The 25032-nt window shown below is 47.7% G+C and overlaps 1 protein-coding gene and 1 long non-coding RNA gene across 2 annotated transcripts; one reads left to right on the top strand and one right to left on the bottom strand.

The window, feature by feature from the left end:
• Nucleotides 1–1581: 1581 nt before the first annotated feature.
• LOC308480057 (ring finger protein-like) lies at nt 1582–7468 on the bottom strand. Its single transcript, XM_081011326.1, has one exon. It carries the CDS (start codon nt 4916–4918, stop codon nt 3407–3409), a length of 1512 nt encoding a protein of 503 aa, XP_080867452.1. The 5' UTR covers nt 4919–7468; the 3' UTR covers nt 1582–3406.
• Nucleotides 7469–17284: 9816 nt separating this feature from the next.
• On the top strand, nt 17285–24708 carry LOC308480307. Its single transcript, XR_013988018.1, has 2 exons — nt 17285–17419; nt 24479–24708. It is a non-coding gene; the product is annotated as an uncharacterized lncRNA (long non-coding RNA).
• Nucleotides 24709–25032: the final 324 nt, after the last annotated feature.

Here is a 25032-nt window from a genome sequence, read left to right as displayed (position 1 = left end):
GCCACAAAGTGACCCGTAATATCTATGACTGATCAATAGCACTATTCTGAAATGGTTTAGGTGAATTATAATCAGGGCTTCTTTTCAGCTGGAACTCAGTGAGTTCCTCTCAGGTAGGTGCCATTGCCATTCTTAGAAAATGAGGGAGGTATTCATGGTGAGTTCCGACACCTCTTTTTCTAGAAAAATAGCACCATTATTATTATTATTATTATTATTATTATTATTATTATTATTTGCAAACCACCATGTACTGCAAGTCTCAGGGCAGTTCACAGGATAAAGTCACAACATAAAAAATAGTTAGGAATGTTTTTGCCTGGTGCCTAATGGTTTATAATGAAGGTGCCAGGCGAATCTCCCTGGGGAGAGCATCCCACAAACAAGAAAGACCCGATGCCAGCCTTGAGTCTGGGTGGGCTTGTGCCTGGGGCATTCAGAAAGAGGGCATCAGCCATGCCAAAGGGAAAAGGGCCCCTTGGCTGCAGGAGGCAGGTGTATTCCTCTCTCCAAAGTGGATGTCATTGCCCACCTGGGCTGATTTCATGAGAAGAAGAGGTTCCAGGTGAGGTGGGGACAGAGCTGAACTGGGGCTGGAGCTGACAAGCCTCACACCCCAAAGAACATAAGAAGAGTCTGCTGGATCAGGCCAATGCACCATCTCATACCCTCCAACATTCCTCAGATGAAAACAGGGACATTTCTCACTCCATCACAACTGACCCTCCTTGATCTCCCCATCCCCCTGCAAAATACTTCCTATCAGAAGAAGGGCGAGTGCCACTGCTGCCAGTCTAGCTTGGTGATTTACTGGGTACTCACTTGTAGAAACCCTAGCAGCTCCAAGGCAGCCACTTGCTCCAGCAGCCAAACTGAGCCTTCTCGAGTCTCTGCCCTCAGGCAACTTTGCCCAAGGTCTGCCCCCTTGAACAGGCCAACGCTCTCACCTGAAGGTGGACCCTCCATGGCCTCCCACCTGCTGCCCCCTCTGGGCTCTTGGACCAGGGACTGTGGGAAGCACTTGGTTCCTCAGGTACAGCAGAAGGCACCCTTCCAGGTGGCTGCTAATAATAATAATAATAATAATAATAATAATAATAATAATTCTAAATAATAATAGTCATGATGATGATGGAATCTAGATAGACTGCCTCTGGCACTGGAGGTCTCACCAAGGTCAAGGCTGCCTTGATTTCTAATCGGCAGTGTGTGTGCAGAAAAAGATTAAAAAATCAAAGTCCACTTTGGAAAGCAACTCCCCTGGAGGAAGGGTATTTCCCAAGGTGCCCGCAGAGCAAACGAAACTGAGGAAATGGCAGGAGGAGAAAGGGTGATGCCAAGGAGGTGGGTTTGATTCCTATAGGTGCCAGCTGCGAAAGATGGAAGGGACTCCCCAGAGGTCATCTAGCTCATCCCTCTGCAAGGCAGGAATCATAGCTATTAAATCCTAGAATAACTGACAGGGAAAGGACCCTGAGGGTCATCTAGTTCAAAGGGTGTTGCTTAGGGAATGCTATTCAGCCCCATGGAACCTTCAATGTGGGATTCCGCAGGGCTCAGTCCTGTCCCCCACATTGTTTAAGATCTACATGAAACCTCTAAGTGGAGTTATCTGGAGGTTTGGAGTCTGATGTGAGCAGTATGCTGATGACACTCAGCTCTCTTTCTCCTTTACATCTGCAGGTGAGGCAGTGGGAGTTCTGGATCAGTTTCTTGCCTCAATAATGGAGCCAACAAACTGAAGCTCAACCCAGATAAGACGGAGGCCCTGTTAGTGGGTGGTTCCCTAGAATGGCTGGCTAGGAGGTTGCATGCTCTTGATGGGGTTACGCTTCGCCTGAAGGAGCAGGTTCACAGCTTGGGGGTCATCCTGGATCCTTTGCTGTCGCTTGAGGCTCAGGTGGCCTCAGTGGCCCAGAGTGCTTTCCATCAGCTTTGGCTAGTGGCCTAGCTACGCCCCTATCTGGACAGAGACAGTCTAACCCCTGTTGTCTATGCTCTGGTAATCCCAAGGTTAGATTACTGCAATGCGTTCTACGTTGGGCTGCCTCTGAAGACAGTTTGGAAACTTCAGCTAGTGCAGAATTCAGTGGCCAGGTTGCTCACCAGGACAAGACGGTTTGAGCCTATTGCACCAATCCTGGTCCCACTGCACTGGCTGCCAATTAGTTTTCAGGCCCAATTAAAAGTCCAATTTTGACCTATAAAGCTTTAAACAGCTTAGGACCGCAATACCTCAAGGACTGACTATTTCGATATAAACCTACCCAGAACCTTAGATCATCTTCTGAGGCCCTTCTTTGTGTACCTCCTCCTTCAGCGGTCCAGAGGGTGGCAACACAAGAACGGGCCTTTTCTTTTCTTTTTGTGTATAATTTTTATTAAATTTTCTGTTTTACAATTTAGAATATTCATTTAAACAACCTGAAAATGTCAGTGACTTCCCTTGTTCTCTTTCCATGGTTCATTTTGCATACCATAAATTCCTTCATATTTTACATAAACTAAACCATTCAGTAATCCATTATTACATCCATCAAAACTTGTTTGCATTGTTGAATATATATTAATGCTGCCAAAGTTTTCAAGTGTACACAAGGCAAGAATCACAGTTATAAGAACATGGGATGGTACAATAGGATGGGATGCCACGGGTCATGTAGCCCAAACGGCTGGAAGGCAAGAATCGCCAATAAAAGGATGGTGGACTCCCCGACCCCATAGCAGTGGGGTGGGTGAGGATGTACCCCAAAGGGCTACAGCAGCTGACTCCATTCCGCAAAAGGGCGAAAGAAAATCCTCCTTTACTTGGCCCATAGCTAAACCCTGGAACTCACAGATGCAGGAGGTAGTTTTGGCCACCAGCTTGGACGTCTTTAAAGGAGAGGTCGATAAATTAACGGAGGAGAAGAGGGATGAGGACGACTCTCGGCCATTATAGCTATGTTTCTTGAATATCCCGTTGGAGGTTTCCAAGCAGAGGTTGGGTGGCCATCTGTCCTGGAGGCTCAGGTGGAGATGCCTGTCTCGCAGGCGGTTGGGCTGGATGGCCCTCGGGTCCCTTTCCCCCTTTCCCCACCACCCTGGGCTCCCAGAACCCGGCCACTCTCGTCTCCACTGCCCAAGCCCTCAGCACTTTCGCAGCTGCTTGGCCGGCGACAGCAGGAGGGGCGAGGGGCGCCACTCTCGAATTCGAATCCTTTTCGGGCTCTGCAAAGCGCTTCCTGCTCAACCGAAGGCTGCTCTTGAGTTCGAATCCGGATTGCAATGCGCAAAGAGCCTCCCGCTCTCATGTTGTGTAAAGCGCTTCCTTGCCTCCGAATCCTGCAGCCTTTTGAAAGGCCCGCGCGCGCCCCTCCGGCGAAGATCCGAGTTGGAGAGCCACTCCTCTCCTATCCGACGGAACTCACCGCCACCTCTCCAGGATGGCGAAGAGCAGAAAGACCACCAGCAGCGGCAGGAAGAAGACCAACAGGCTGAGCGTCTCGGCGGCCAGCAGCCCCAGCAGGACCAACCGGTAGAGCCAGCGGCTGCGCCGCTCCAGCCGCTCCAGCCCCTGCACCATCCCGAGCGGGTAGCGCAGGCAGGGCAGGGCGCCGTGCTCCGGGCGGCTGGCGCGGAAGCGCATCTGGAAGCGGTGCTCCAGGCGGCCCCAGGCGCCGGGCCGGCGTTCGGGCAAGGGTTCGAATTCCGCGCGCCCCGCCGCCGATTCTTGCGGCGACTCGAGCAAGAGCATCTCTTCCTGAAGCTTCCGGATCTCCCACTCCATCACCGGCGTCTTCTGGCGGCACAGCGGGCAGCGCGCGCGGCCGATTTCGGCGGCGCCCGACGCCTCCAGGACAGCGCCCAGGCAGCGCGCGCACAGCTCGTGGCCGCAGTTCAGGCGCGACGGGCGGTGGACGTCGCCGTCGTAAAACTCTGTGCAAATCGGGCACTCCGCATCCTCCTCTCCGTCGGGGGACGCGCGGGGCAGCGCCGAAGGAGGCTCGTTCTCGCCCGTTCCCGCCGCGCCGTTCGCATCCTCCGGTCCACCGGGCGCAGGGAGAATGCAGTCGAACTCCCCTTCAGACACAGACGCCGGCCGCTCGGGCTCAAGCGCGGCCCCGGGGAGCCCTGGGGACTTTCTGGACGCGCCGTCCTCCTCGTCGCCACTCCTCGCCGCGTCTTCGGGCACCACCGGGTCTCCTTGCCCTGCTGCCGAGGCGACAGTGGTGTCATCTTCTCCCGGCGCTCCCTCCTGGGCCTGGCAAAGGGTGCCGGTGCCCCGCGGGCCGCCCTCGCCTTCCTCCGGTGCGGCGAACCCCTCCGAACCGCTGGGGCTGGTGCTCGAAATCTCCGCGGGCGAACCAGGCCTGGGGCCCGCGACTCCGCCGCTCCAGGCCAGGCTTCGCTCCGTTTGGCGCCGCCGAGGTTCCGGGTTCGAGGGCAGAGAGCTGCGCCAGGCGGCCCCTGGCGATCCTCGGGGGCCTGTTCGGGGGTCCGCGCACCCCACCGGTGGGTGCGGCTGAGCGTCTCGGAGTTCGCCGGCGTCTTTTTGCCCGTAGAGCGGTGAGAGTTTTCGGCTGCCAAATAATACGAGGACAGATTCCCGACGGACCGGTTTGGCGACTCGCAAGGCGGCTGTTTCCGTATCTGGAGACAGGCACGACCTGCTCCACAGAGGAGGCCTTTCAGGTGGGCGGCTGCTCAGCCGAAGCCACCCACGAATCTTTCGACGGAACGACCTGGCGCCCTTGGGCTGTTGGCTTGTTTTTGACGGAAGGAAGAAGAGGTCGATCCGAGGACGGAGCCCTGGGGATGAAAATGTGGTCCTCTCTGCCCCCCAAGCCACTTCATGGTTCGAGGAGAAATGTCCTAAATCGTAGAAGGGGAGGAGAGGAGAGGAGAGTGGGAAAGGATCCTTCAGATATAAAAGCATAGAGTGGTACAATAGAATGGGATCCCGAAAGTCATCTAGCCAAAACCCCCAGTGGGGCAAGAATCAGAGAGATAAAAACACAGAAGGGGAGAGTTGGAAGGGGCTCCCAAGGGTCATCTAGTCCAACCTGCTGTAAAGCAGGAATCAGAGCTATAACCTCCTAGAAGGGAAGCCTAATGGTCATCTAGTCCAACCCCCCTGCCCATAGGAGTTCCTCGGTTGGCTCAAACCACCAACCTTCTGCTTAACAGCCAGACACCCTTAGTCATTGTGGCACTTTCAGGCAAGGTGAAATAATAATAATGTTGTTATTGTTTTGTTGTTTAGTTGTTTAGTCGTGTCCGACTCTTCGTGACCCCCTGGACCAGAGCACGCCAAGCACTCCTGTCTTCCACTGCCTCCTGCAGTTTGGTCCAACTTATGCTGGTAGCTTCGAGAACACTGTTCCACCATCTCGTCCTCTGTCGTCCCCTTCTCCTTGTGCCCTCCATCTTTCCCAACATCAGGGTCTTTTCCAGGGAGACTTCTCTTCTCATGAGGTGGCCAAAGTATTGGAGCCTCAGCTTCAGGATCTGTCCTTCCAGTGAGCACTCAGGGCTGATTTCCTTCAGAATGGATTGGTTTGATCTTCTTGCAGTCCATGGGACTCTCAAGAGTCTCCTCCAGCACCAGAATTCAAAAGCATCAATTCTTCGGCAATCAGCCTTCTTTATGGTCCAGCTCTCACTTCCATACATCATTACTGGGATTAGCTTGAACCATATGGACCTTTGTTGGCAAGGTGATGTCTCTGCTTTTTAAGATGCTGTCTAGGTTTGTCATTGCTTTTCTTCCAAGAAGCAGGCGTCCTTTAATTTTGTGACTGCTGTCACTATCTTAGAATTACAATTCTATTATTCTGGGGTCACTAGGATGTAAGTTTGAATAGTTTATTGCACAGATGGATCCCTTTACAGACTTAACACTTGATGATCTTATTGGACATTTAATATAATGTGTAGAGAGAGAATAGCAATCTCCAATAAGGAGTTCAAGACATTGTAACTCAAGCTATGTTTCCCAATTGAAAGAAGGTGGGGCAAGGCTCAACCCAGAAAAGTCATTTGCTTTAATTGCAACAAGGAAGGACATGGGGCAGTTTTGTAGAGCCCCCAAAGCAGGGAAATCTTCTGAGAGTAAACAACCAAACCAGAACACATGAATCTCACTGCAACCAGTAGTGATGAGAAATCAGACAGATGGTTGATAAATTTGGGGTGGCCACTTCACCGTTCATAAGCAATATAGAGTTAGGGTTGAACGCTAGATTGCTTATGAACCGGGGGGGGGGGGGCACATGTCCCAAAAGTGATCCTTGGGGGAATCCACTTTCTTCACCCCTCCATTGCGGGAACTGTTCATTTATTCCTACTCTCTGTGGAGATACATTTCCACAGCTACTAACACTACATGTGACCTTCGACACAGGGTTGTTCTGAAGATCCATGGGGAGAATGATGAACATGAACAAAGAGCTGAACTGAAGCCACTTCCTCTTCACTTTGTTCAGCCTCCAACTGGATTCAGTCACCCAAAAAATATTCTTAACCCTGCTTAAGTACTTACAGTCACTCTAAGCACTGAAAGCACTTGCCGTCACATTTCGTAACTAAGGAATAGGCATTGCACAGAGCCATCTAGTGGATGCCTCTGAAAATTCACAGCATTCCTTCTGCAGAATCAAACTGAACTTACTCTGCATAACTGTGGCAGCAGTTGGCTTCCGTGAGCTTTATCGGGGCAGGAAATTTTCAACTGCTTCTCAGAACTTTGCCTAATTAGACCCAGCACTAACATATCCCCCAATTGTACTTGTGGAAGACTCTGGAAGGTGGTTTTGAGGGGGTGGGGGAGATATTCCATGAATTGATTAAACAATTACAGGTATGACTTTTCCTACAAGGGCAGAACCTCTCCACCAGCTTTAACTATCTCTCTCTCTCATCTACAGCAGAACCCGGGTGGAGACCCAGGATCATTGTCCCATCCTGCATGGTGTCTAATGCTCTAGAGGTTAAGGCACATCTTCAAATCACAATGCCATAAACACAAAATAAAAGAGGCTCTTCTCTTCTCTCATTCCAATAAAGAATAGTCATCCCATCCCACTTAGTCTCCTTCTTGAGGGTTTCCCCCTTCTCTTCTGAAACCAGCTCCTGCCTTTTGCCATATTGCTGCTCCCAAGTGGAGAGGGAAGGGGCTGAGAGCGGGGGGCACTTTCAAGAGGAAATTACTCAATGAAGTCAGGGTGTCCTTGTGGCATCCTGCAGTTAAGGCTGCAATCGTGCACACATATGATTCATCAAACATCATTATCATCATTTATTATCTATACCCCGCCCATCTATCCCCAGCTACTCTGAGTGGCTCCCAACTAAATATTAAAAGCACGATAAAACATCAAACATTAAAAACATCCCTAAACACCGGAGGTTTGATCAAGCCTTCCACATCCCTCAAAGTGGCTTCTGAAAATCATGGTAGCACCCATTGCCACTGACAATGGCAATTAGTCAGGTTGCATGCCACCCCAACCTCCAAGTAGTGCAAGAATCCAGGGGTATCAGTCACTTACCCAGGCATTGGTTTCCTTGGATTCAGGGACAGTGGAAACTATGGTGTCTTTATAATATATTTATTTACACATATACACAACTTAGCAACTCTGCAAGTCTATGATTCTGTGAAATGAATGTGTCTTGTTCTTACATGGAGGAGGAAGGGCATAGGTGGGAAGAGCATTCTTCTGAGAAAAGCCACCTGCCAGGAACCTCCACTTCCCAGCTGGCAAGACCCATTTCGGGGAACGGCTCCCCAGGCAGAACAAGACAGGCAGGCCTGGGATCTGCTGACTGGTGGCATGAAGTCTGCTCCCGCCAAATCCTTCTGCCACCCCGTCTGGCCTGCTCAGCATTCCAGGACTCCCAGGGGGAAGCGACATGAGGCTGGGATGACAGGCCACTGGATCTCTCCCCATTCCCAAATGATTCTCCAAGCCAATGCTGGGGGCTGCCTCAGGTCAGTGTTGAGATTTCCATTCCACCTTAAGGAGCAGACGTGTGGAACTGTTGCGTGTCACATGTCTGTTTACATTCCAGCACAGCCTGCTGGGAACTTCCATTGTGTGTATAGCTTTTGCTTTTCCCTGTCTCTCTGAGAAGACGAAAAGAGAAAGACGACATGTTTCTTTGTCCGTAGTTGTAGTATGCTTTCACAAGCCTCATGCCTATTTTGTGTGCGCAGTTCACTCTGCTGATAGTGTGCCCTGGCTCTGAAGCCCAGGTCGCTGATTTACGTCGGAGCAGAGGCCGATGGGTCTTCACAGCGGGATGGCTGGAAGGAGGCAGCCAAGCTGGGGCTAGCCAGCTGGCCTTGCGGCCCTCTGCATGTCTACAGTCAGGTCTTGTAGAAACACTGACAGCTCCAACTCAGCAGCTTGTTCCAGTGAGCCAAACTGAGCCTTCTGAAGTCTCCGCCCTCAGGCAACTCCTTCTAAGCTCTGCTGCCTTGAAAGGGCCAACCCTCTCGCCTGAAGGTGGGCCCTCCATGGCCTCCGACCCATTGCAACCCCCTGTGCTGGTTGCTGGGTAATTTGGGAGCCATCCAAAGTGGGCTTTGCGCAAGCTGCACCCTATTTCTCAAGGCCGCCCATACCTGTATCGCATCACGTCCTGGACAGGGGGGTATGGCTTGCCCCAAATGACCTTGAGGGCCAAACATGGAAGGCTGGTGGGGCAAGATTGGCAGGTGGGCTGAAGGTTCCTCAGCCCTGCTCCATTGGGACAATAAAGTTGGGGACAACACTGGAGAAGGAAGCAGGGAACACAGACAAACAGAGTCTAGCATGCAAATGAGTCAATGCCTTTATTGTGCAAAAGAGAAAAGAGGGTGCCGGATGGAGCAAATTTTGCTCAACTACCAGAAACCTGACAAGCTGGTGGAAAGCCAAGGTCTCTGATCATGGTGCCTTGATTGCCATATTTGGAGAGGTCAGCAGGTCTTCAGATGATACAGTCTAAGCTCCACTCAATGTTTCTGGGCATCCGGTCCAGGCAAGGTCTGCTGCAGAAGAAGAAGAGAAGAGTTTGGATTTGATATCCTGCTTTATCACTACCCAAAGGAGTCTCAAAGTGGGTAACCATCTCCTTTCCCTTCCTCCCCAACAACAAACACTCTGTGAGGTCAGTGGGACTGAGAGACTTCAGAGAAGTGTGACTAGCCCAAGGTCACCCAGCAGCTGCATGTGGAGGAGCAGAGATGCGAACCCGGTTCCCCAGATTACGAGACTACTGCTCTTAACCACTACACCACCCTGGCTGAAGGGAAGAAGACCAAGAAGACCAAGAAGACAATGGGCAGCTGCAGCTTCCACACACAAGCTCAGTACTAAAGTCCTTTGAGCCATTGCAAGTGCTCTCCACTGCACATGATGAGTGGGCAGGGAGAATCATCCCCTCGTCTTCTCTAAGGTGGCCAGTAGCAGAGTCAACCACTTAGGGTATGTGGATTCCGGTGGCAGATGCACCAGCCCTGGCAGGCAGAAAAGCCAGAGGAGCAGGGCAGCCACTGCAGTCTGTTGCCAGGCCTTGTGGACTGCTCATTCACCAACTCTCATCATGCCTGCATCAAGCTTGCAACTCCACCTTCCTGTGGCCAAAGTGCAGTGTGGCAACTATTTCACTATTTCATATATTAGATAGATATTGAGGGCCATCTACAACACCTCCAAATATATACATTAAACAGAAGAAATTCGGGAAAGAAGGAAAGGCCAACACATATGCTGAGCTCTGAGTCAGGCTGGGGATCCTCTCCAGATGTATGTGTTTGAAAGGGTATGTGAAAGGTCATGCATTTAAGTTCTGGGTAGCAAAGCATAGACAGATTTACAGAGGAAAGGCTACCAGATATTTTGAGCTCTGAGACTCCAAAAGCTTCCACAAACCCCAGCCATTTTGGCTCCTGCATTAAAGAAAAAGTCTGTGGCACTGCACCCCACCCTCCACCAAATTCAAAATCATCTCACCTTAGACAGGATTACTGCAATCTCGTGGGCAACTGCCGCAGCACTTCTGAACACCGGGGCAGGACCAGTCATCTTTACACCGTACAATGCAGATTCCCACACCTGTATTCGGGGGGCATCGTCCAGGCTTCTCTGCAAAAGAGCAAAACTTTTGGTGACCCTTGGGCTCCCTTCCAACCTGACAGTTCTAGGGTTCTGTGGCTGAGAGACGCCTTCTGGCCAGAGAGACCTTCCCTGTGCAATTGCGAAGGAGTTCTCTCGTGTCTGGAACCCAGAGGAACCCAGCAATCCTCAAGTGGGCACTGTCATCTTCAGAGGTCTGCCTGGAACTCTCCAAAAACAAGACACCCCAATGACACAACCACCTGCTTCTCCTTTGCTGTTATCTAGAGAAGGAGAAAGGAAGGCATTTGTCGATGGGTAGACAATGCTGGAGATCTTGCTAGAAGCCGATGTTCATGCCAGCACCTTGGAGGAAGAACTGCCTTGGGAGGAAGAGAAGAAAGTTCTTACCTGGCTTCTGGCTGGAGGCAGGTGTCAGTTGACCCCAGAGAGCAAGGAGCCCCACAAGGAGGAGAAGGCCACCACAACGCATGATGGACAGGCTTTGTCTGCTGCCCAGACCACCAGCTGACTTCTTGATCTCAGGAAGCAGGTTATATAGGGAACTCCTGAAGCAGAAGGGACAGAGGAGGGGACTGTAAGTGGGACGGGGGGGACATTCTTTTCTTTCCAACAAGCTTTTGCAACAAACCGTTGTAAAGAAGCTAAAGCCGTTTTGTGACCCGCAGGCAGTATTGGACTCTAGGAAGTGCAGCAGGAAGTGCAAATTGTCCTTTGTCATCTCCCTGGTAAAAATCCCCCATAATTGAGATTCTTTGGTCTTAGGAAATATCTGTTCTCCCAGGCCTTCTAAGACCTTTGTGGTACAGGTGGCAGTTAGACCTGTCTGTGCATTTAATTACTAGCTTCCTTTTTCATTTTCAGTTCTGTGCTGTGTATTACGCTTTCCTTTGCTAGTTTTCTTGAACTGTTATTTTATTTATTTATTTATTTATTTATTTATTTATTGATTGATTGATTGATTGATTGGTTTTCAAATATTACATTACAATACAGATGTACCAAAGCCAAACCATTTCTTCCCCATCCCCCCATACATTTACATTTATATTTCCTCAATCCATCATATTATTCTTTTCTCCTTCCTCCCACTTCCCTCCGCCCCCACTCGATTTCCTCCACATTATACAATTTACAATTTTAGAATAATCCTTGAATTCTACAATCCTCTCAAATCATCTATATATTCTTATTATATTTCCTTACTAATTTTTCTTCCATCCAGTACTTCACATTTTAATCTAGGCATATTAGCGTATCATTTTTTTTGAGCAATATTTTGCCATATATTCATTAAAACATTTCCACTCCTTTTTAAATTTTTGACTTGACTGATTTCTTATTATAGCAGTTAATTTTGCCAAATTAAATATTCATTTAGTTTACAAATCCATTCCTCCTTTGTGGGTAGAGTTTGTGACTTCCACCTAGCAGCAATCACTATTCTAGCAGCTGTACTTGCATATAGAAACCCCCCCCCCCGGTGGTATCTCTTCATCTATCAATCCAAGGAGATATGTCTCTGGTTTCTTTGTTATTGATATTTTCAACATCTTCTTTAGTTCTTCATGTACTACTACCCAAAATTTCTTAATTTCCTCACACCTCGACCACATATGTATTGTTGTTCCTGTTTCTCCACCAAATCTCCAACAGAAGTTGGATTTCAATTTATATATCCTTGCCAACTTAACTAGCGTTAAGTACCACTTATAGAACATCTTTACAAAATTGTCTTTAATTGTATATGAGGCAGAAAATCGTATATCCTATCGCCAGAGGTTATCCCGTTGCTCTAGATAGATAGTATGTCCGAGATCCTGAGACCTTGAACTGTTATTTAAGAACATTTTAAAAACAGGCTTTGCCTGCTGTGCAGACCACAGGCTCACTTATATCTCAGAAAACAGGTTCTATGGGGAATTCCTTGAGCAGGAGGTGAAGGAAGGAGGGACAGAGGTAAGGGCAGCAGGTGGGACAGAGTGGACGTTCTTTTCTTTTAACCAGGTTTAACAACTAATGATCAAGGAGTAAGCCATAGCACTTCTTGTCACCTTGCTGCAGGGATTTCTGGTCCCTAGGAAGGAAGTGAAAATTTCCCCTTGTCATCTCCCTGGTAAAACAACAACAGCCCATCACTGAGACCCTTGGGTCTTAGGACATTTATCTTCTCCCAGACCTTTTAAGATCTTTGTGGTACGCATGGAGATTGGACCTGTCTATGCATTTTATTACTAGCTTTCTGAAATATACTCGGAGTCCTATAGTGATTTCACGCTTTTTATTGCAGCTTGTAAAACAGTGATTAAATCCCCCCCCCCCCAAACCTCAGGCTTTTATATACATTATTTACACAATGAGTCCTGTCTGATTGGCTGAGTCTGCTTCCCTCCTGGAGCCTGATTGGTCTTTTCCTGCTGGCCAATCAGTTGTTGCATTCTAGGATCCTACCTGCCTATTCTAGGATCCAAGTTTAGTACGTAACACTTTCCTTTTTCATTTTCAGTTCTGTGCTGCATATTATGTTTTACTGTGATGAGGGGAGGGAGACTTTGTGCTTCTCCATCCTGCCTTGCTCCACCCTCAGCCCAAGGAGCCTTTCATGGAATCATAGAATCACAGAATTGTAGAGTTAGAAGGGAGCCAGGGGTCCACTAGTCCACCCCTTCTTGCAACGCAGGAATCTTAGCTAAGCCATCCATGACTTTCCCCGACCCTGACTTTGGGAACAGCAGAAGCGGCTGGGAAGAGAGAAGAGGCGTTCAGGTATTTTGCCTTCCTGCTATATCAATAATTTTATAAGTCTTGTGTCTTTGCTTGCCAATTTATTTTGTGTTATTTTATGCACTGTGACATGCTGTTGTTATTACTGATTATAGTTTAGAAATTATTGGCTGTAATTGTTAAGAGTGAATTCCTGCTTAATTATTATTTGCTGGTATTTAGTTTTATCGAGTATCATTACGTTTTAATTGATTATTGAATGTTATTTTATTTAATATAAGTGGTTTATTTTAAAGTTATGTTTTTATTATGACATTTTTGTATTGGATCAGGTTGTTATAAGGTGTGTAATCATTGTTGTTTCTTCAGCTTGTAAACCCCCTTTTGCAGTGTACAGTGATATAGAAAGGCAGTATTCAAATTCATAGAACCATAGAATTTTAGACTGGGAAGGGATCTAAGGGTTATCTAGTCCAACCCCCTGCAAGGCAAGAATCTCAACTAAAGCATCCATGACAGATGGCCATCAAACTTCTATTAAAAAACCCCACCTCCCAAAGGAGACTGTTCCACTGTCAAACAAACCTAACTGTCAGAAAGTTCTTCCTGATGTTTAGTCCAAATCTCCTTTATTGTAACTTGAAGCCATGGGTTCAGGTCCTGCCCTCCAGAGCAGGAGACAACAAGTTTGCTCCATCTTCCATGGGACAGCCCTTGAGATATTTGAAGGCGGCCATCCCATCACCTCTTTGCCACTGCTGCTCCCCAAGCTTGCATCTCGCACCCGCTGGGCAAATGGAGCAGACAGCCCTGGCAAAAGCTTGTGGCTCTGGCTGGTGATGGAGGGAGAGGTACTCTGCATCATGACGCCCTAGTAAATTCCAGCTCTCCAGATAAAGTTCAAGAGCTCACCTGGGCTGGTTGCCTGGCAACAGGAGACGGTGAAGGATATTGCTCCTCAGAAACATTAGCTGCTAACCCACTCAAAGTTGAGAGATAATGGAGGCGAAGATGAGCCATGGGGAGACTGCACCGTTGGTACTCACAGCCACTGCCCTGCCTTCATGCTCTGTCTTCCATGTGATATTTGAAGATGGCTATTATATCTTCTCTCATTCTCCTCTTTTCCAGGCTAAATACACCTAGCTTCCTCAACCATTCCTCATAAGGCTTCATTTCCAGACCCTTGATCATCTTGGTTGCCCTCCTCTGCACATGTTACAACTTGTCTGTATCCTTCTTAAATTGTGGTGCCCAGACTTGGACACAGTAATCCAGGTGTGGTCTGACCAAGGCAAAATAGAGTGGGACTATGACTTCCTTTGATCTGGACACCAGATTTATGTTGATGAAGCACAGAATAGCATTAGTTGTTAGACCCCTAGATCCTTTTCACATGTACTGCTAGTAAGCCAGGTGTCCCCCATCTTATATTTGGGCACCTGGTTCTTCCTGCCTAAGTGCAGAACCTGACATTGGTCTCTATTGAAATTCAAATTAAAAGTGAAATGAAATGAAACATTTAAGCACATTTTTATATTGTTGTGACCCACCCTTCATCATAAGGTCCCTGGTAGGGTAACAACAACAACTACTACTACAAGTACAACAGCAGCAGCAGCCCTTTCTTCATTTACCTGTTTACTCTCACTTTAAGCTAGCAGATTATGGATCTCTCTGCAATTTTGGCAAAAGCTGCTAATACTTGATTAAATCCCAAAGATCAGGGGTGGGATTCTTTTCCAGCTGACAGGCAGGATCCTGGGCTCCCTCGTCCCTGGCAGGTCACTTTGACAGGTGAGTGAGGCACAGGACATCAAAACCATTTTTTCCTTTGCAGAGTTGCTTGAGTTTGGTCCTCATGACAGAGGATGACCCAAGCCCATCCAGGCAGAGCTTGAAATAAACATCTATCAGCAGATGGGCGCCGACTTACAGTCCTGTTTTAAGCGTGGCTCAGTTAGGAATTCTGTTTTGCAGCCATGGTTGTCCGATGGGGATTGCAAGCTTCTCTCTTTCAGCAAAATGACCTGTTGGGGAGATAATACTTGTGATGGATCTAATTTGGCAAAGTTCTGAGGAGTGGATCAAAAGTCACTTAGAATTTCCTGCTCCATTAAAGCTCACAGAAGCGAACGGCTGGCACAGCTAATTCACCAACTATCAGCAGCTTTTGCCAAAGCTGGAGAAAGATCTATGACCTGCTGGTTTAAAATGAGAGAAAATGGGGTAAACTAACAAAGTATTGTTGCAGTAGTGGTTACGCTGCCAGGGACCTTATGATGAAGGGCAGGTCGCAACAATTTTAAAATGTGCTTAAATAGCAGTTCAAGAAAACTTGCACAGGGAAGCATAATACACAGCACAGAACTGGAAAAGAAAGAGAAAAGCCAGCCATCAAATGCATAGACAGGTCTAATCACCACCTGTATGACAAACATCTTAAAAGGCCTGCGAGAACAGAAATGTCCTAAGGCCAAAGAATCTCAATTATGGGGGATTTTTACCAGGGAGATGACAATTTTCACTGCTGCCCTGCTGCCCTTCCTCGAGTCCAGTAATGCATGCAGTTCACAAAATGGCTTTAGCTTCTTTGTTGGAAAGAAAAGAATGTCGCCTCTGTCCCATTTACAGTCCCCTCCTCTGTCCCTCCTTCATTCACCTCCTGCTTCAGGAGTTCCCTATATAACCTGCTTCCTGAGATCAAGAAGTCAGCTGGTGGTCTGGGCAGCAGACAAAGCCTGTCCATCATGCGTTGTGGTGGCCTTCTCCTCCTTGTGGGGCTCCTTGCTCTCTGGGGTCAACTGACCCCTGCCTCCAGCCAGAAGCCAGGTAAGATCTTTCTTCTCTTACTCCCAAGGCAGTTCTTCCTCCAAGGTGCTGGCATGAACATCAACTTCTTTTTTTTAAAAAAATAATTTTTATTAAGTTTTCCATTTTAATAAACCAATCAAATCACATTAAATATTCCTAATTGTGCAAATACATATCATAAAGTCCAAATATTTTGCCAAATTATAAATTTTTTGTTGGGGGTTCCCATGCTTCGAGTTCAGTGGGGTCCAATCATCTCATGGTTTCTACTGCCTTGAGTGTCAATAGTCCCTTCTTTAAATCTTCTTGTTATCATCCTTCTTTCTTTCGTAGCCTCTGAGTTGTTTCCACAGGCGAGCTGAAGTGAGCAATAATATACTTCTGTGTGAACTTTTTTTACCTTTTGCAGCTGGTAAGTCTTTTATTTGCAGTATGTCCTCACACGCTGGTATTTATGCTGAATCCATCCAAAAGTCCTTCTCAAGTGGCAGACGCCATCTTTTCTCAGTTCTGATGAAATACAATCTAGGCGTTTGCTCATTAATTTTCTCAGACAGGTTGCACCAAACATTAGTCTTTCCAGGGGAGGTTTGCAAAATCGAACTTGGAATGCAGATATAATAACAAAATAAGAGCTTGCCTCCCCCCATGACTATCAATCTCTGCAACACAGTCTGACTCGTAATGGCGGATCCCGATTAAATAGTGCATCACAGGAAAGTCTTTTATCTTCTTCCAAATATTTCAAGAAACAAAAGCTTTAGTTAATATTATTATTTCCACACAGTTTATATTTTCCGATCTCACTTGCTATAAGTAGTATAGACGGTTTTTCTAGGGGGGGTGGTTGTTAGGTAGTATCGTAATAAGAAAAGAAAAAGTTTTATCCCCCCCTCCTTTCCATTCCGTTTCAACATACCAGCTTAGATGTTATTCTTCATCTTTCTTCTAGTCCATCACTCTTAGTATTTCAGTGGCTGACTTAATTAGCAGAATAAATACCCGTTCTTCGCTCGAAGCATGTCCATAAATCTTAAATCCAATCTTTTATCTTAAGAAATGGAACTTCAAGTGCTCACAGAGACAGCGTCCAGGAGATCCGAGCTCCCTCGAGGGCTTTCCATCCAGTGCCCCCACCCGCTCCTTCTTTACAAACTTGGGGGTGGTTTGTGGGCAGCTACGGATGAGACTGCATCTTCCCTTCCACTGGGAAGAAAAAGGGAGGCTGATTACTCCCATCTCAGCCCCTTAATTACCTCGTGTGAGCTGGAGAGATGGTATTGTCGGCCATCTTCCATGGCGCCCCTAGCGGAGTCCCGGCATGAACATCGACTTGTAGCAAGATTTCCAGCATTGTCTGCATTGACAAATGCCTTCTCTTCTCCATCTCAAGACAATAGCAAAGGAGAAGTGGGTGGTTGTGTCATTGGGATGTCTTTTTTTTGGAGAGTTCCAGGCAGACCTCTGAAGATGACAGTGCCCACTTGAGGATTGCTGGGATTATCTGAGTTCCAGACACAAGAGAACACCTTTGCAACTGCAAAGGGAGGGTCTCTCTGGCCAAAAGGCATCTCTCAGCCACAGAACCCTAGAACTGTCAGGTTGGAAGGGAAAACTCACCAAGAGTTTTGTTCTTTTGCAGAGAAGCCTGGGAGATGCCCTCCGAATCCAGGTGTGGGAATCTGTATTGCACGATGTAGAGATGACTGGTCCTGCCCCGGTGTTCAGAAGTGCTGCGGTGGATGCCCACGAGATTGCTGTAATCCTGTTTTAAGGTGAGATGATTTTTAATTTGCTGGGGAGGGTGGGGTGCAGTGGGACAGACTTTGTCTTTAATGCAGGAACCAGAATGACTGGGGTTTGTGGAAGGTTTTGGAGTCTCAGAGCTCAAAATATCCGGTAGCCTTTCCTCTGTAAATCTGTCTATGCTTTGCTACCCAGAACTTAAATGCATGACCTTTCACATACCCTTTCAAACACATACCTTTGGAGAGGATCCCTAACTTGGCAGAGAGACAGAGACAGAAAAACCGAAATAGAGGACAAACTTCATCCTATTGAACCAATACATGATGTAACATTTTACATTGAAATTAGGTAGGATCCTTTATTATACAGGATGGGTGGGAACCCAAGCAGTGAAGGGTTCTTGCAATGGCCCAAAGGACTTTAGTACCAAGCTTTTGTGTGGAAGCTGCAGCTGTCCATCGTGACCCTTTTGGTCTTCTTCCCATCAGCATCTCAGCCGCAGAAGACCTTGGATGGACCGGGTGACCAGAAACATTGAGTGGAGCTTAGACTGTATCATCTGAAGACCTGCTGACCTCTCTGAATGTGACCATCAAGGCACCACGATCTGAGACCTTGGCTTTCTACCAGCTTGTCAGGTTTCTGGTGGTTGAGCAAAGTTTGCTCCATCCGGCACCCTCTTTTCACTTTTGCACAATAAAGGCATTGACTCATCTGCATGCTAGACTGTGTGTGTGTGTGTGTGTGTGTGTGTGTGTGTGTGTGTGTTTTCCCTGCTTCCTTCTCCAGCGTTGTGCCCAACTTTATTGTCCCAATGGGGGAGGGTTGAGGAACCTTCAGCCCACCTGCCAATCTTGCCCCACCAGCCTTCCACATTTGGTCCTCAATGCCATTTGGGGCAAGCCATACCCACCTGTCCAACACCTGATGTGATACACGTATGGGCGACATTGAGAAATAGGGCGGGGCTTGCACAGAGCCCACTTTGGACAGCTCCCAAATTGCCCAGCAGCCTGTTTGTTGTCCGGAGCCATTGACACACTGCCAAGTGCAGAACAGCACTACGCAGAATTGCACTCCCTTCCCATCAGCTGATGCAAAGGGAGAGGGATCCTGCTTAGCACTGGATTCAGGTTCACAAGCCCAGTACTAAGCAGAATTATCCTCCTTCCCCAATCAGCTGATGGCAAGGGAAAGTGACCCTGCTGAGTTTCAGCCCACCAGAGAAATCCTTACAGAGGAGCTCCAGAGCCTAGTAAGGATCCAGAATCTGAGTCAGGGTCTCCAGAGACTCCTGCTACGGAGTTCAACGAGGCACAGGGCTCTGAGCTTGTCTCTGCAGACTGGGAGATCACTGAGCCAGATCCTGACAGACAGGATCCTAGGGAGCAACTTCTCATGGCAAAGCAGGATGGGTGTCTTCCCCTTCCCCTTGGGAACCAAGTGCTTCCCACAGTCCCTCACTGGTCCTACAGCACAGGGGGTGCAGCAGGTGGGATGTCATGGAGGGTCCAGGTGAGAGGCTTAGCCCTTTATTAGGGGGCAGAGCTTGGGAGAAGTTGCCAGGGGGCAGAGACTTCGGAAGGCTCAAGTTTGGCTCACTGGAGGAAGCTGCTGCCTTGGAGCTCTCAGTGTTTCTAACAACACCACTTATGGACTCATTGTTAAAACCGTGTTCATGTAAGACAATCTTACTCGGCTACAAGTGATCGCCAAAAAAGAAGACCTGAGGGAGCCCCCAGCAGTGCTTTGGAGAATCATTTGGGAATGGGGAGAGATCCAGTGGCCTGTCATCCCAGCCTTATGTTGCCTCTCCCTCGGAGTCCTGGGAAGCTGAGCAGGCCAGACGGGGTGGCAGAAGGATTTGGTGGGAGCAGACTTCATTCCACCAGTCAGCAGATCCCAGGCCTGCCTGCTTTGGTCTGCCTGGGGAGTCTTCATCTCCAACATATCTCCATCTCCCCTTCTATAGCTCTGCCTCCACTACAGACCCTCTTGTCTGGGTCAAGAGGGAACACCCTCACCCCTTGAGGATAAAAATGGAATGGGTCAATTATTTTATGTTTTCATTGTTTACAAAAGAACCTTTATGTTCTGTCAAACCATTGGTCAAATATAAATATTACTGGTTACTTTTTAGCAGCGAAGCTGTATTGTTCTCTTTCCACATGTTTTTATGATGCATTTTTGTGCTATTTATGCTCATTTTCACTGCTTGGGGCTTTTAAAATATTATGAGCAGCTTGCTAACCCTTGGCTGGCACCCCTAAGCTCCTGCCGTCCACTCCTTTGGGGTGGAGAAGCATCTTCAGTTTGCCCCTGAGTTTTGCCATGGTCCAGGCAGCCTTCAGGGACCCAGACTAAGCCCTTCAGGGGGCTTTGGGAGGGCAGAAGAACTTCCCCCACTGGAGCTCCACTGTAGAATCACAGAATGGTAGAGGCGGAAGGGACCTTGAGGGTCATCTAGTCCAAGCCACTGCAATGCAGGGATCACTTTGCCTCCCTCTCTGCTGCCAGTGCAACTCGGAATAGCATGGAAGGGCATCCTGGCTTGCAGAATAGCAGCCCCAAATCCCCTTCTCCCTTGGGAGGTGGCAGGTGTGGTTTCAAACCACCCTCCTCACTCTGGCACCGCTGTGGAAAGGCTGCCCACAGCTTTTCAGCCGTTGGGACGGTTTGTTACAAAACCTGGTGAGGGAGGAAAGAAGATCTGCTCTGTCCTGCTCACCACCTTCCTGGGCGTGTTGTGGTTCTGCAATCCCCTGATGCTTCTGGAAGATATAAAGAGAGAGAAGCCAGGCTGGGCGATGGACTGCCCTCTTAGCCTGTCACACCATGAGGTCTGGTAGCTTGGTGCTTCTTGTGGGTCTCCTTGCCCTCTGGACTGAGCTGACACCCACCTCTGGTCAGAGGCCACCAGGTAAGAGATTGGGTGAAGGCAGGTGGTATGTGTTGTGAAGTGGGAGCCTAGACAGGGTTAGTGGAGCCAGAGGGACTGCAGAAAACTCACTTCCTGGTCCCTGGTAAAACTGCCAGGCATGTTCTTTGTCAAGGAAGCAGCAGAATGGGTGACTGGACTAAGAAGGCCAGGACTTCTTTGGAGAAGCCAATTGGTCCAAATCAGAGATGATGATATTTACCAACTATGAAGAAGATGAAACACGAAATTTTTTGAAGGAAATAAAAATAGATGTAAAAGTAAGAAATGTAATCAAGTACCGGTACTTGGGAATAAATATAACAAGAAATTAAAATATTTAGAACAGGCATAGGCAAACTCCGGCCCTTTAGATGTTTGGGACTACAATTCCCATCACCCCTGACCACTGGCCCTGTTAGCTAGGGATGATGGGAATTGTAGTCCCAAACATCTGGAGTGCCGGACTTTGCCTATGCCTGATTTAGAACAAGTGAATTTTAACAAATTAAAGAAAGAAATTGAGGAAAAGCTAGAGGAATATAAGAAAATTAAGCTTTCATGGTTTTGAAGAATAGAAATTATTAAAATGAAAATTTTTTCTAGACTATTTTGTTTTTTAGAAAGTTACCAGTTAAGATATCAGAGACAGAGATAAAGGGTTGCAAAGCATGATGAATAAATTTTGTAATGGGGATAAGAAACCTTGAATTTATAAGGCTGTGAAGGACTTGCTCACAAATGTATTGACAGCTGCACAAATTATTATAGCTAGGAAGTGGAAGGAGCAAGTAGAATATAAAATGGAAGAATGGTATAAAGAGGTGTGGGATACAGTGGTACCTCGGGTTACAGACACTTCAGGTTACAGACTCCACTAACCCAGAAATAGTACCTCGGGTTAAGAACTTTACCTCAGGATGAGAACAGAAATCGTGCAGTGGCGGCGCAGCAGCAGCAGGCCCCATTAGCTAAAGTGGAGCTTCAGGTTAAGAACAGTTTCAGGTTAAGAACAGACCTCCAGAATGAATTAAGTTCATCACCCGAGATACCACTGTATAGCTATTAATGATAAATTAGCATGGGCCATTAAGGTAAGACGGGGAATATGCAGGAGAAATTATTTTGAGGAGATATGGAGGGTGCTTGTACAATTTGTGCTGTTAAAATGGAAAAGGGGTCAAACCACTGCAAGAAATCTTGGGAAATTGGATAGTTACAATGGAATGGTCTCGGGGGTTGGAGGCACAATGTTTATTTATGATTATTACTTGTCCCCCCCCCCCAAATAAAAATTTAAAAGGGGCTCTTGCAGTGGAGGGAGGACCAAGAAGTAAAGGGTCTGGAAACAAAACGTTATGAGGAATGGTGGAGGGAGTTGGGTCTGCTTAGCCTGGAGAAGGGACAACTGAGAGGAGGTAGGAGAGCTATCTTCCAATACTTGAAGGGCCACCACATGGAAGATGGAAAAAAATTGTTTCCTGCTGCTCCGAAAGACAGGACTTGTTCTGCTCCTGAGCTGCTGAGAGTGCAGGGACCACCCTACAGCAGGGGTGGGGTGCCACTGGGAAGTCTAGTTTTGTGTGACACCTCAGACCCCTGAGCAGAACAGAGGCCACCTTAGGAATCCTGGGCTCCTCTGAATACTGGATGCAAAGAAGCCCCATCCCACATGAAGAGAGAGAGCCTCTCTGGCCAAAGACATCTCTCAACCTTGGAATTCTGCTCTGTTGCAGGGAAGCCTGGGCAATGTCCTGGGGGTCAGCCAGGTATGGTTGGACCCTGCGTGGTTTGGTGTAAGAATGACTGGTCATGCCCTGGAGCGAAGAAGTGCTGTGGGAGTTGCCCACGAGCTTGTGCCAATCCTGTCAGAGGTGAGACCATTTATTCTGTGGAGGGAGGGGTGGGATAGAAAGCTCTTCTTCTTCATGAACCAAAGAATTGCAGAATCTCTATACTCAGAAGTGCTTACCTGGATTCTGGCTGGAGGCAGGAGGCAGTTGAGGCAAGGAGCCCCACAAGGAGGAGAAGGCCACCACAACACATGATGGACAGGCTTTGTCTGCTGCCCAGACCATCAGTTGACTAGAACTTTCAGGTTGGAAAGGGAGCCCAAGAGTCACTGAGGGTTTTGCTCTTTTGCAGAGAAGCCTGGACGATGCCCTCCGAATCGAGGTGTGGGAATCTGCATTGCAAAGTGTAGAGATGACTGGTCCTGCCCCGGTATTCAGAAGTGCTGCGGTGGATGCCCACGAGATTGCCGTAATCCTGTCTAAGGTGAGATGGTTTTGAATTTGGCGGAGGGTGGGGTGCAATGGGACAGAGTTTTTCTTTAATGCAGGAGCCAGAATGACTGGAGTTTGTGGAAGATCTTGGAACCTCAGAGCTCAAAGTATCTGCTAGGCTTTCCTTCTTTCTTCAATTGCTGGACTGAATGAACTAATGCTTCTGTTTAATGTATGTATTTAGTTGCATTGTGGATGACTGCCAATATCTATCTAATACAGTGGTACCTCGGGTTAAGAACTTAATTCGTTCCGGAGGTCCGTTCTTAACCTGAAACTGTTCTTAACCTGAGATACCACTTTAGCTAATGGGGCCTCCCACTGCTGCTGTGCCGCCACCGCGCAATTTCTGTTCTCATCCTGAAGCAAAGTTCTTAACCAGAGGTAATATTTCTGGGTTAGCAGAGTCTATAACCTGAAGCGTCTGTAACCTGAGGTACCATTGCATATAAAATGATGAAATATTGCCACACTGCAGTTTGTCCACAGGCAGGTGGTGTTGCAAACTACAGAAGGTTGCTGAGATGTGGCAGTTGGGCAACCCAGACAGGCCTGGCAACAGACTGAAGCAGCTGCCTTGCTCCTCTGGCTCCTCCAGATGGGTGGGGTATAAAATAATAATAATAATAATAATAATAATAATAATAATAATAATAATTTCAAAGCAATCCATTGCAATCTACTGCAGCCTAACCGGACGGCCCTTCTGAATTGGTCACACAAACATGCACACAGACTTGAATTTGTAAATCTGTCTATACTTTGCTACCCACAACTTAAATGCATGACCTTTCACATACCCTGTCAAACACATACCTTTGGAAAGGATCCCTAACTTGGCAGAGAGAGAGAGAAGCAAAAATACAGGACAAACTGTGTCCTATTGAATCAATACATGATGTAACATTTAACATCAAAATATGGAAGGATCCTTTATTATACAGGATGGGTGGCAACCCTAGCAGTGTGTGGGAATGCTGTGGATAGTAGGAGAGGATAGCTTGACAAAATATCATCACGCTACTGAGTCAGTAGCAGAATACATTCCCTGGTATATAGCAAAAATTCCTTCCTGTAGCACCTTAAAGACCAACTAAGTTAGTTCTTGGTATAAGCTGATATCTGAAGAAGTGTGCATGCACACAAAAGCTTATACCAAGAACTAACTTAGTTGGTCTTTAAGGTGCTACAGGAAGGAATTTTTTTTATTTTGACTATGGCAGACCAACACGGCTACCTATCTGTAACTGGTATATAGCAGAAAGCTAGTTGATAGATTCGTTTGAATCTCTTTACTTAAGCAATCCAATTTGGCTTGTCCAGATTGGGTTTGATCCTGGTAAATTCCCCTTTAATCCCTCTTAAAAAGAATAAAGACACAACAGTCTTCTTTCAAAAGGAACGATAAGAAGTTAACTTACATTCAGTTCACAGTGAGTTCCCTGAAGGAAGGCTTTAGCGTCTGGTTACAGAAAAAAGTGTGGCTTACATCCTTTGTGAGGATGACCCCATGTGCTGCTGGCTGAGAGCCTGTAGACAGCAAAATATATCAAGATAAGACCATGAAGAGAAAGAATGGCTTCGAGAAAGATGGCTGCATGACCAGCCTTTTTATGGGGTCTCTCAGGGTCATGCCCATCTACCTGGTCACATGCAGGGGGAGGATGGATGCTCCAGACCAGGTGTGACAGGAAGTCCTCCTGGCTGGACCAACATTCTCCTGCATGTCCCTTCTAGGCAAACAGGAAATGTTGTACTTGACTGCTTATGTTACATCTCACACAGTGAAGGGCTCTTGCAATGGCCAAAAGGACTTCAGTATTGAGCTTGTGTGTGGAAGCTGCAGCTGTCCATCGTGACCCTCTTGGTCTTCTTCCCTTCAGTTTCTCTGCCGCAGAAGACCTTGGATGGACCGGATGACCAGAAACAAGGAACGGAGCTTAGCCTGTATCATCTGAAGAGCTGCTGACCTCTCCGAATGTGACCATCAAGGCACCACGATCTGAGACCTTGGCTTTCTACTAACTTGTCAGGTTTCTGGTCATTGAGCAAAGTTTGCTCCATCCGGCATCCTCTTTTTCTTTTGCACAATAAAGGCATTGACTCATCTGCATGCTAGACTGTGTGTGTGTGTGTGTGTGTGTGTGTGTGTGTGTGTGTGTTTTCCCTGCTTCCTTCTCCAGCGTTGTGCCCAACTTTGTTGTCCCAATGGGGGAGGGTTGAGGAACCTTCAGCCCAGCTGCCAATCTTGCCCCACCAGCCTTCCACGTTTGGTCTTCAATGCCATTTGGGGCAAGCCATACCCACCTGTCCAGGACGTGATGTGATACACGTATGGGCGACATTGAGAAATAGGGTGGGGCCATCACAGAGCCCACTTTGGAGAGCTCCCAAATCACCCGGCAACCATTGTCCAGAACCATTGACACACTGCCAA

This window comes from Podarcis pityusensis (assembly GCF_964106645.2).
Source record: "Podarcis pityusensis genome assembly, chromosome: 6".
Classification (NCBI taxonomy): domain Eukaryota; kingdom Metazoa; phylum Chordata; class Lepidosauria; order Squamata; family Lacertidae; genus Podarcis; species Podarcis pityusensis.
Note: the sequence above shows the minus strand (reverse complement) of the source record. Positions and strands in the feature narration are given on the sequence as shown.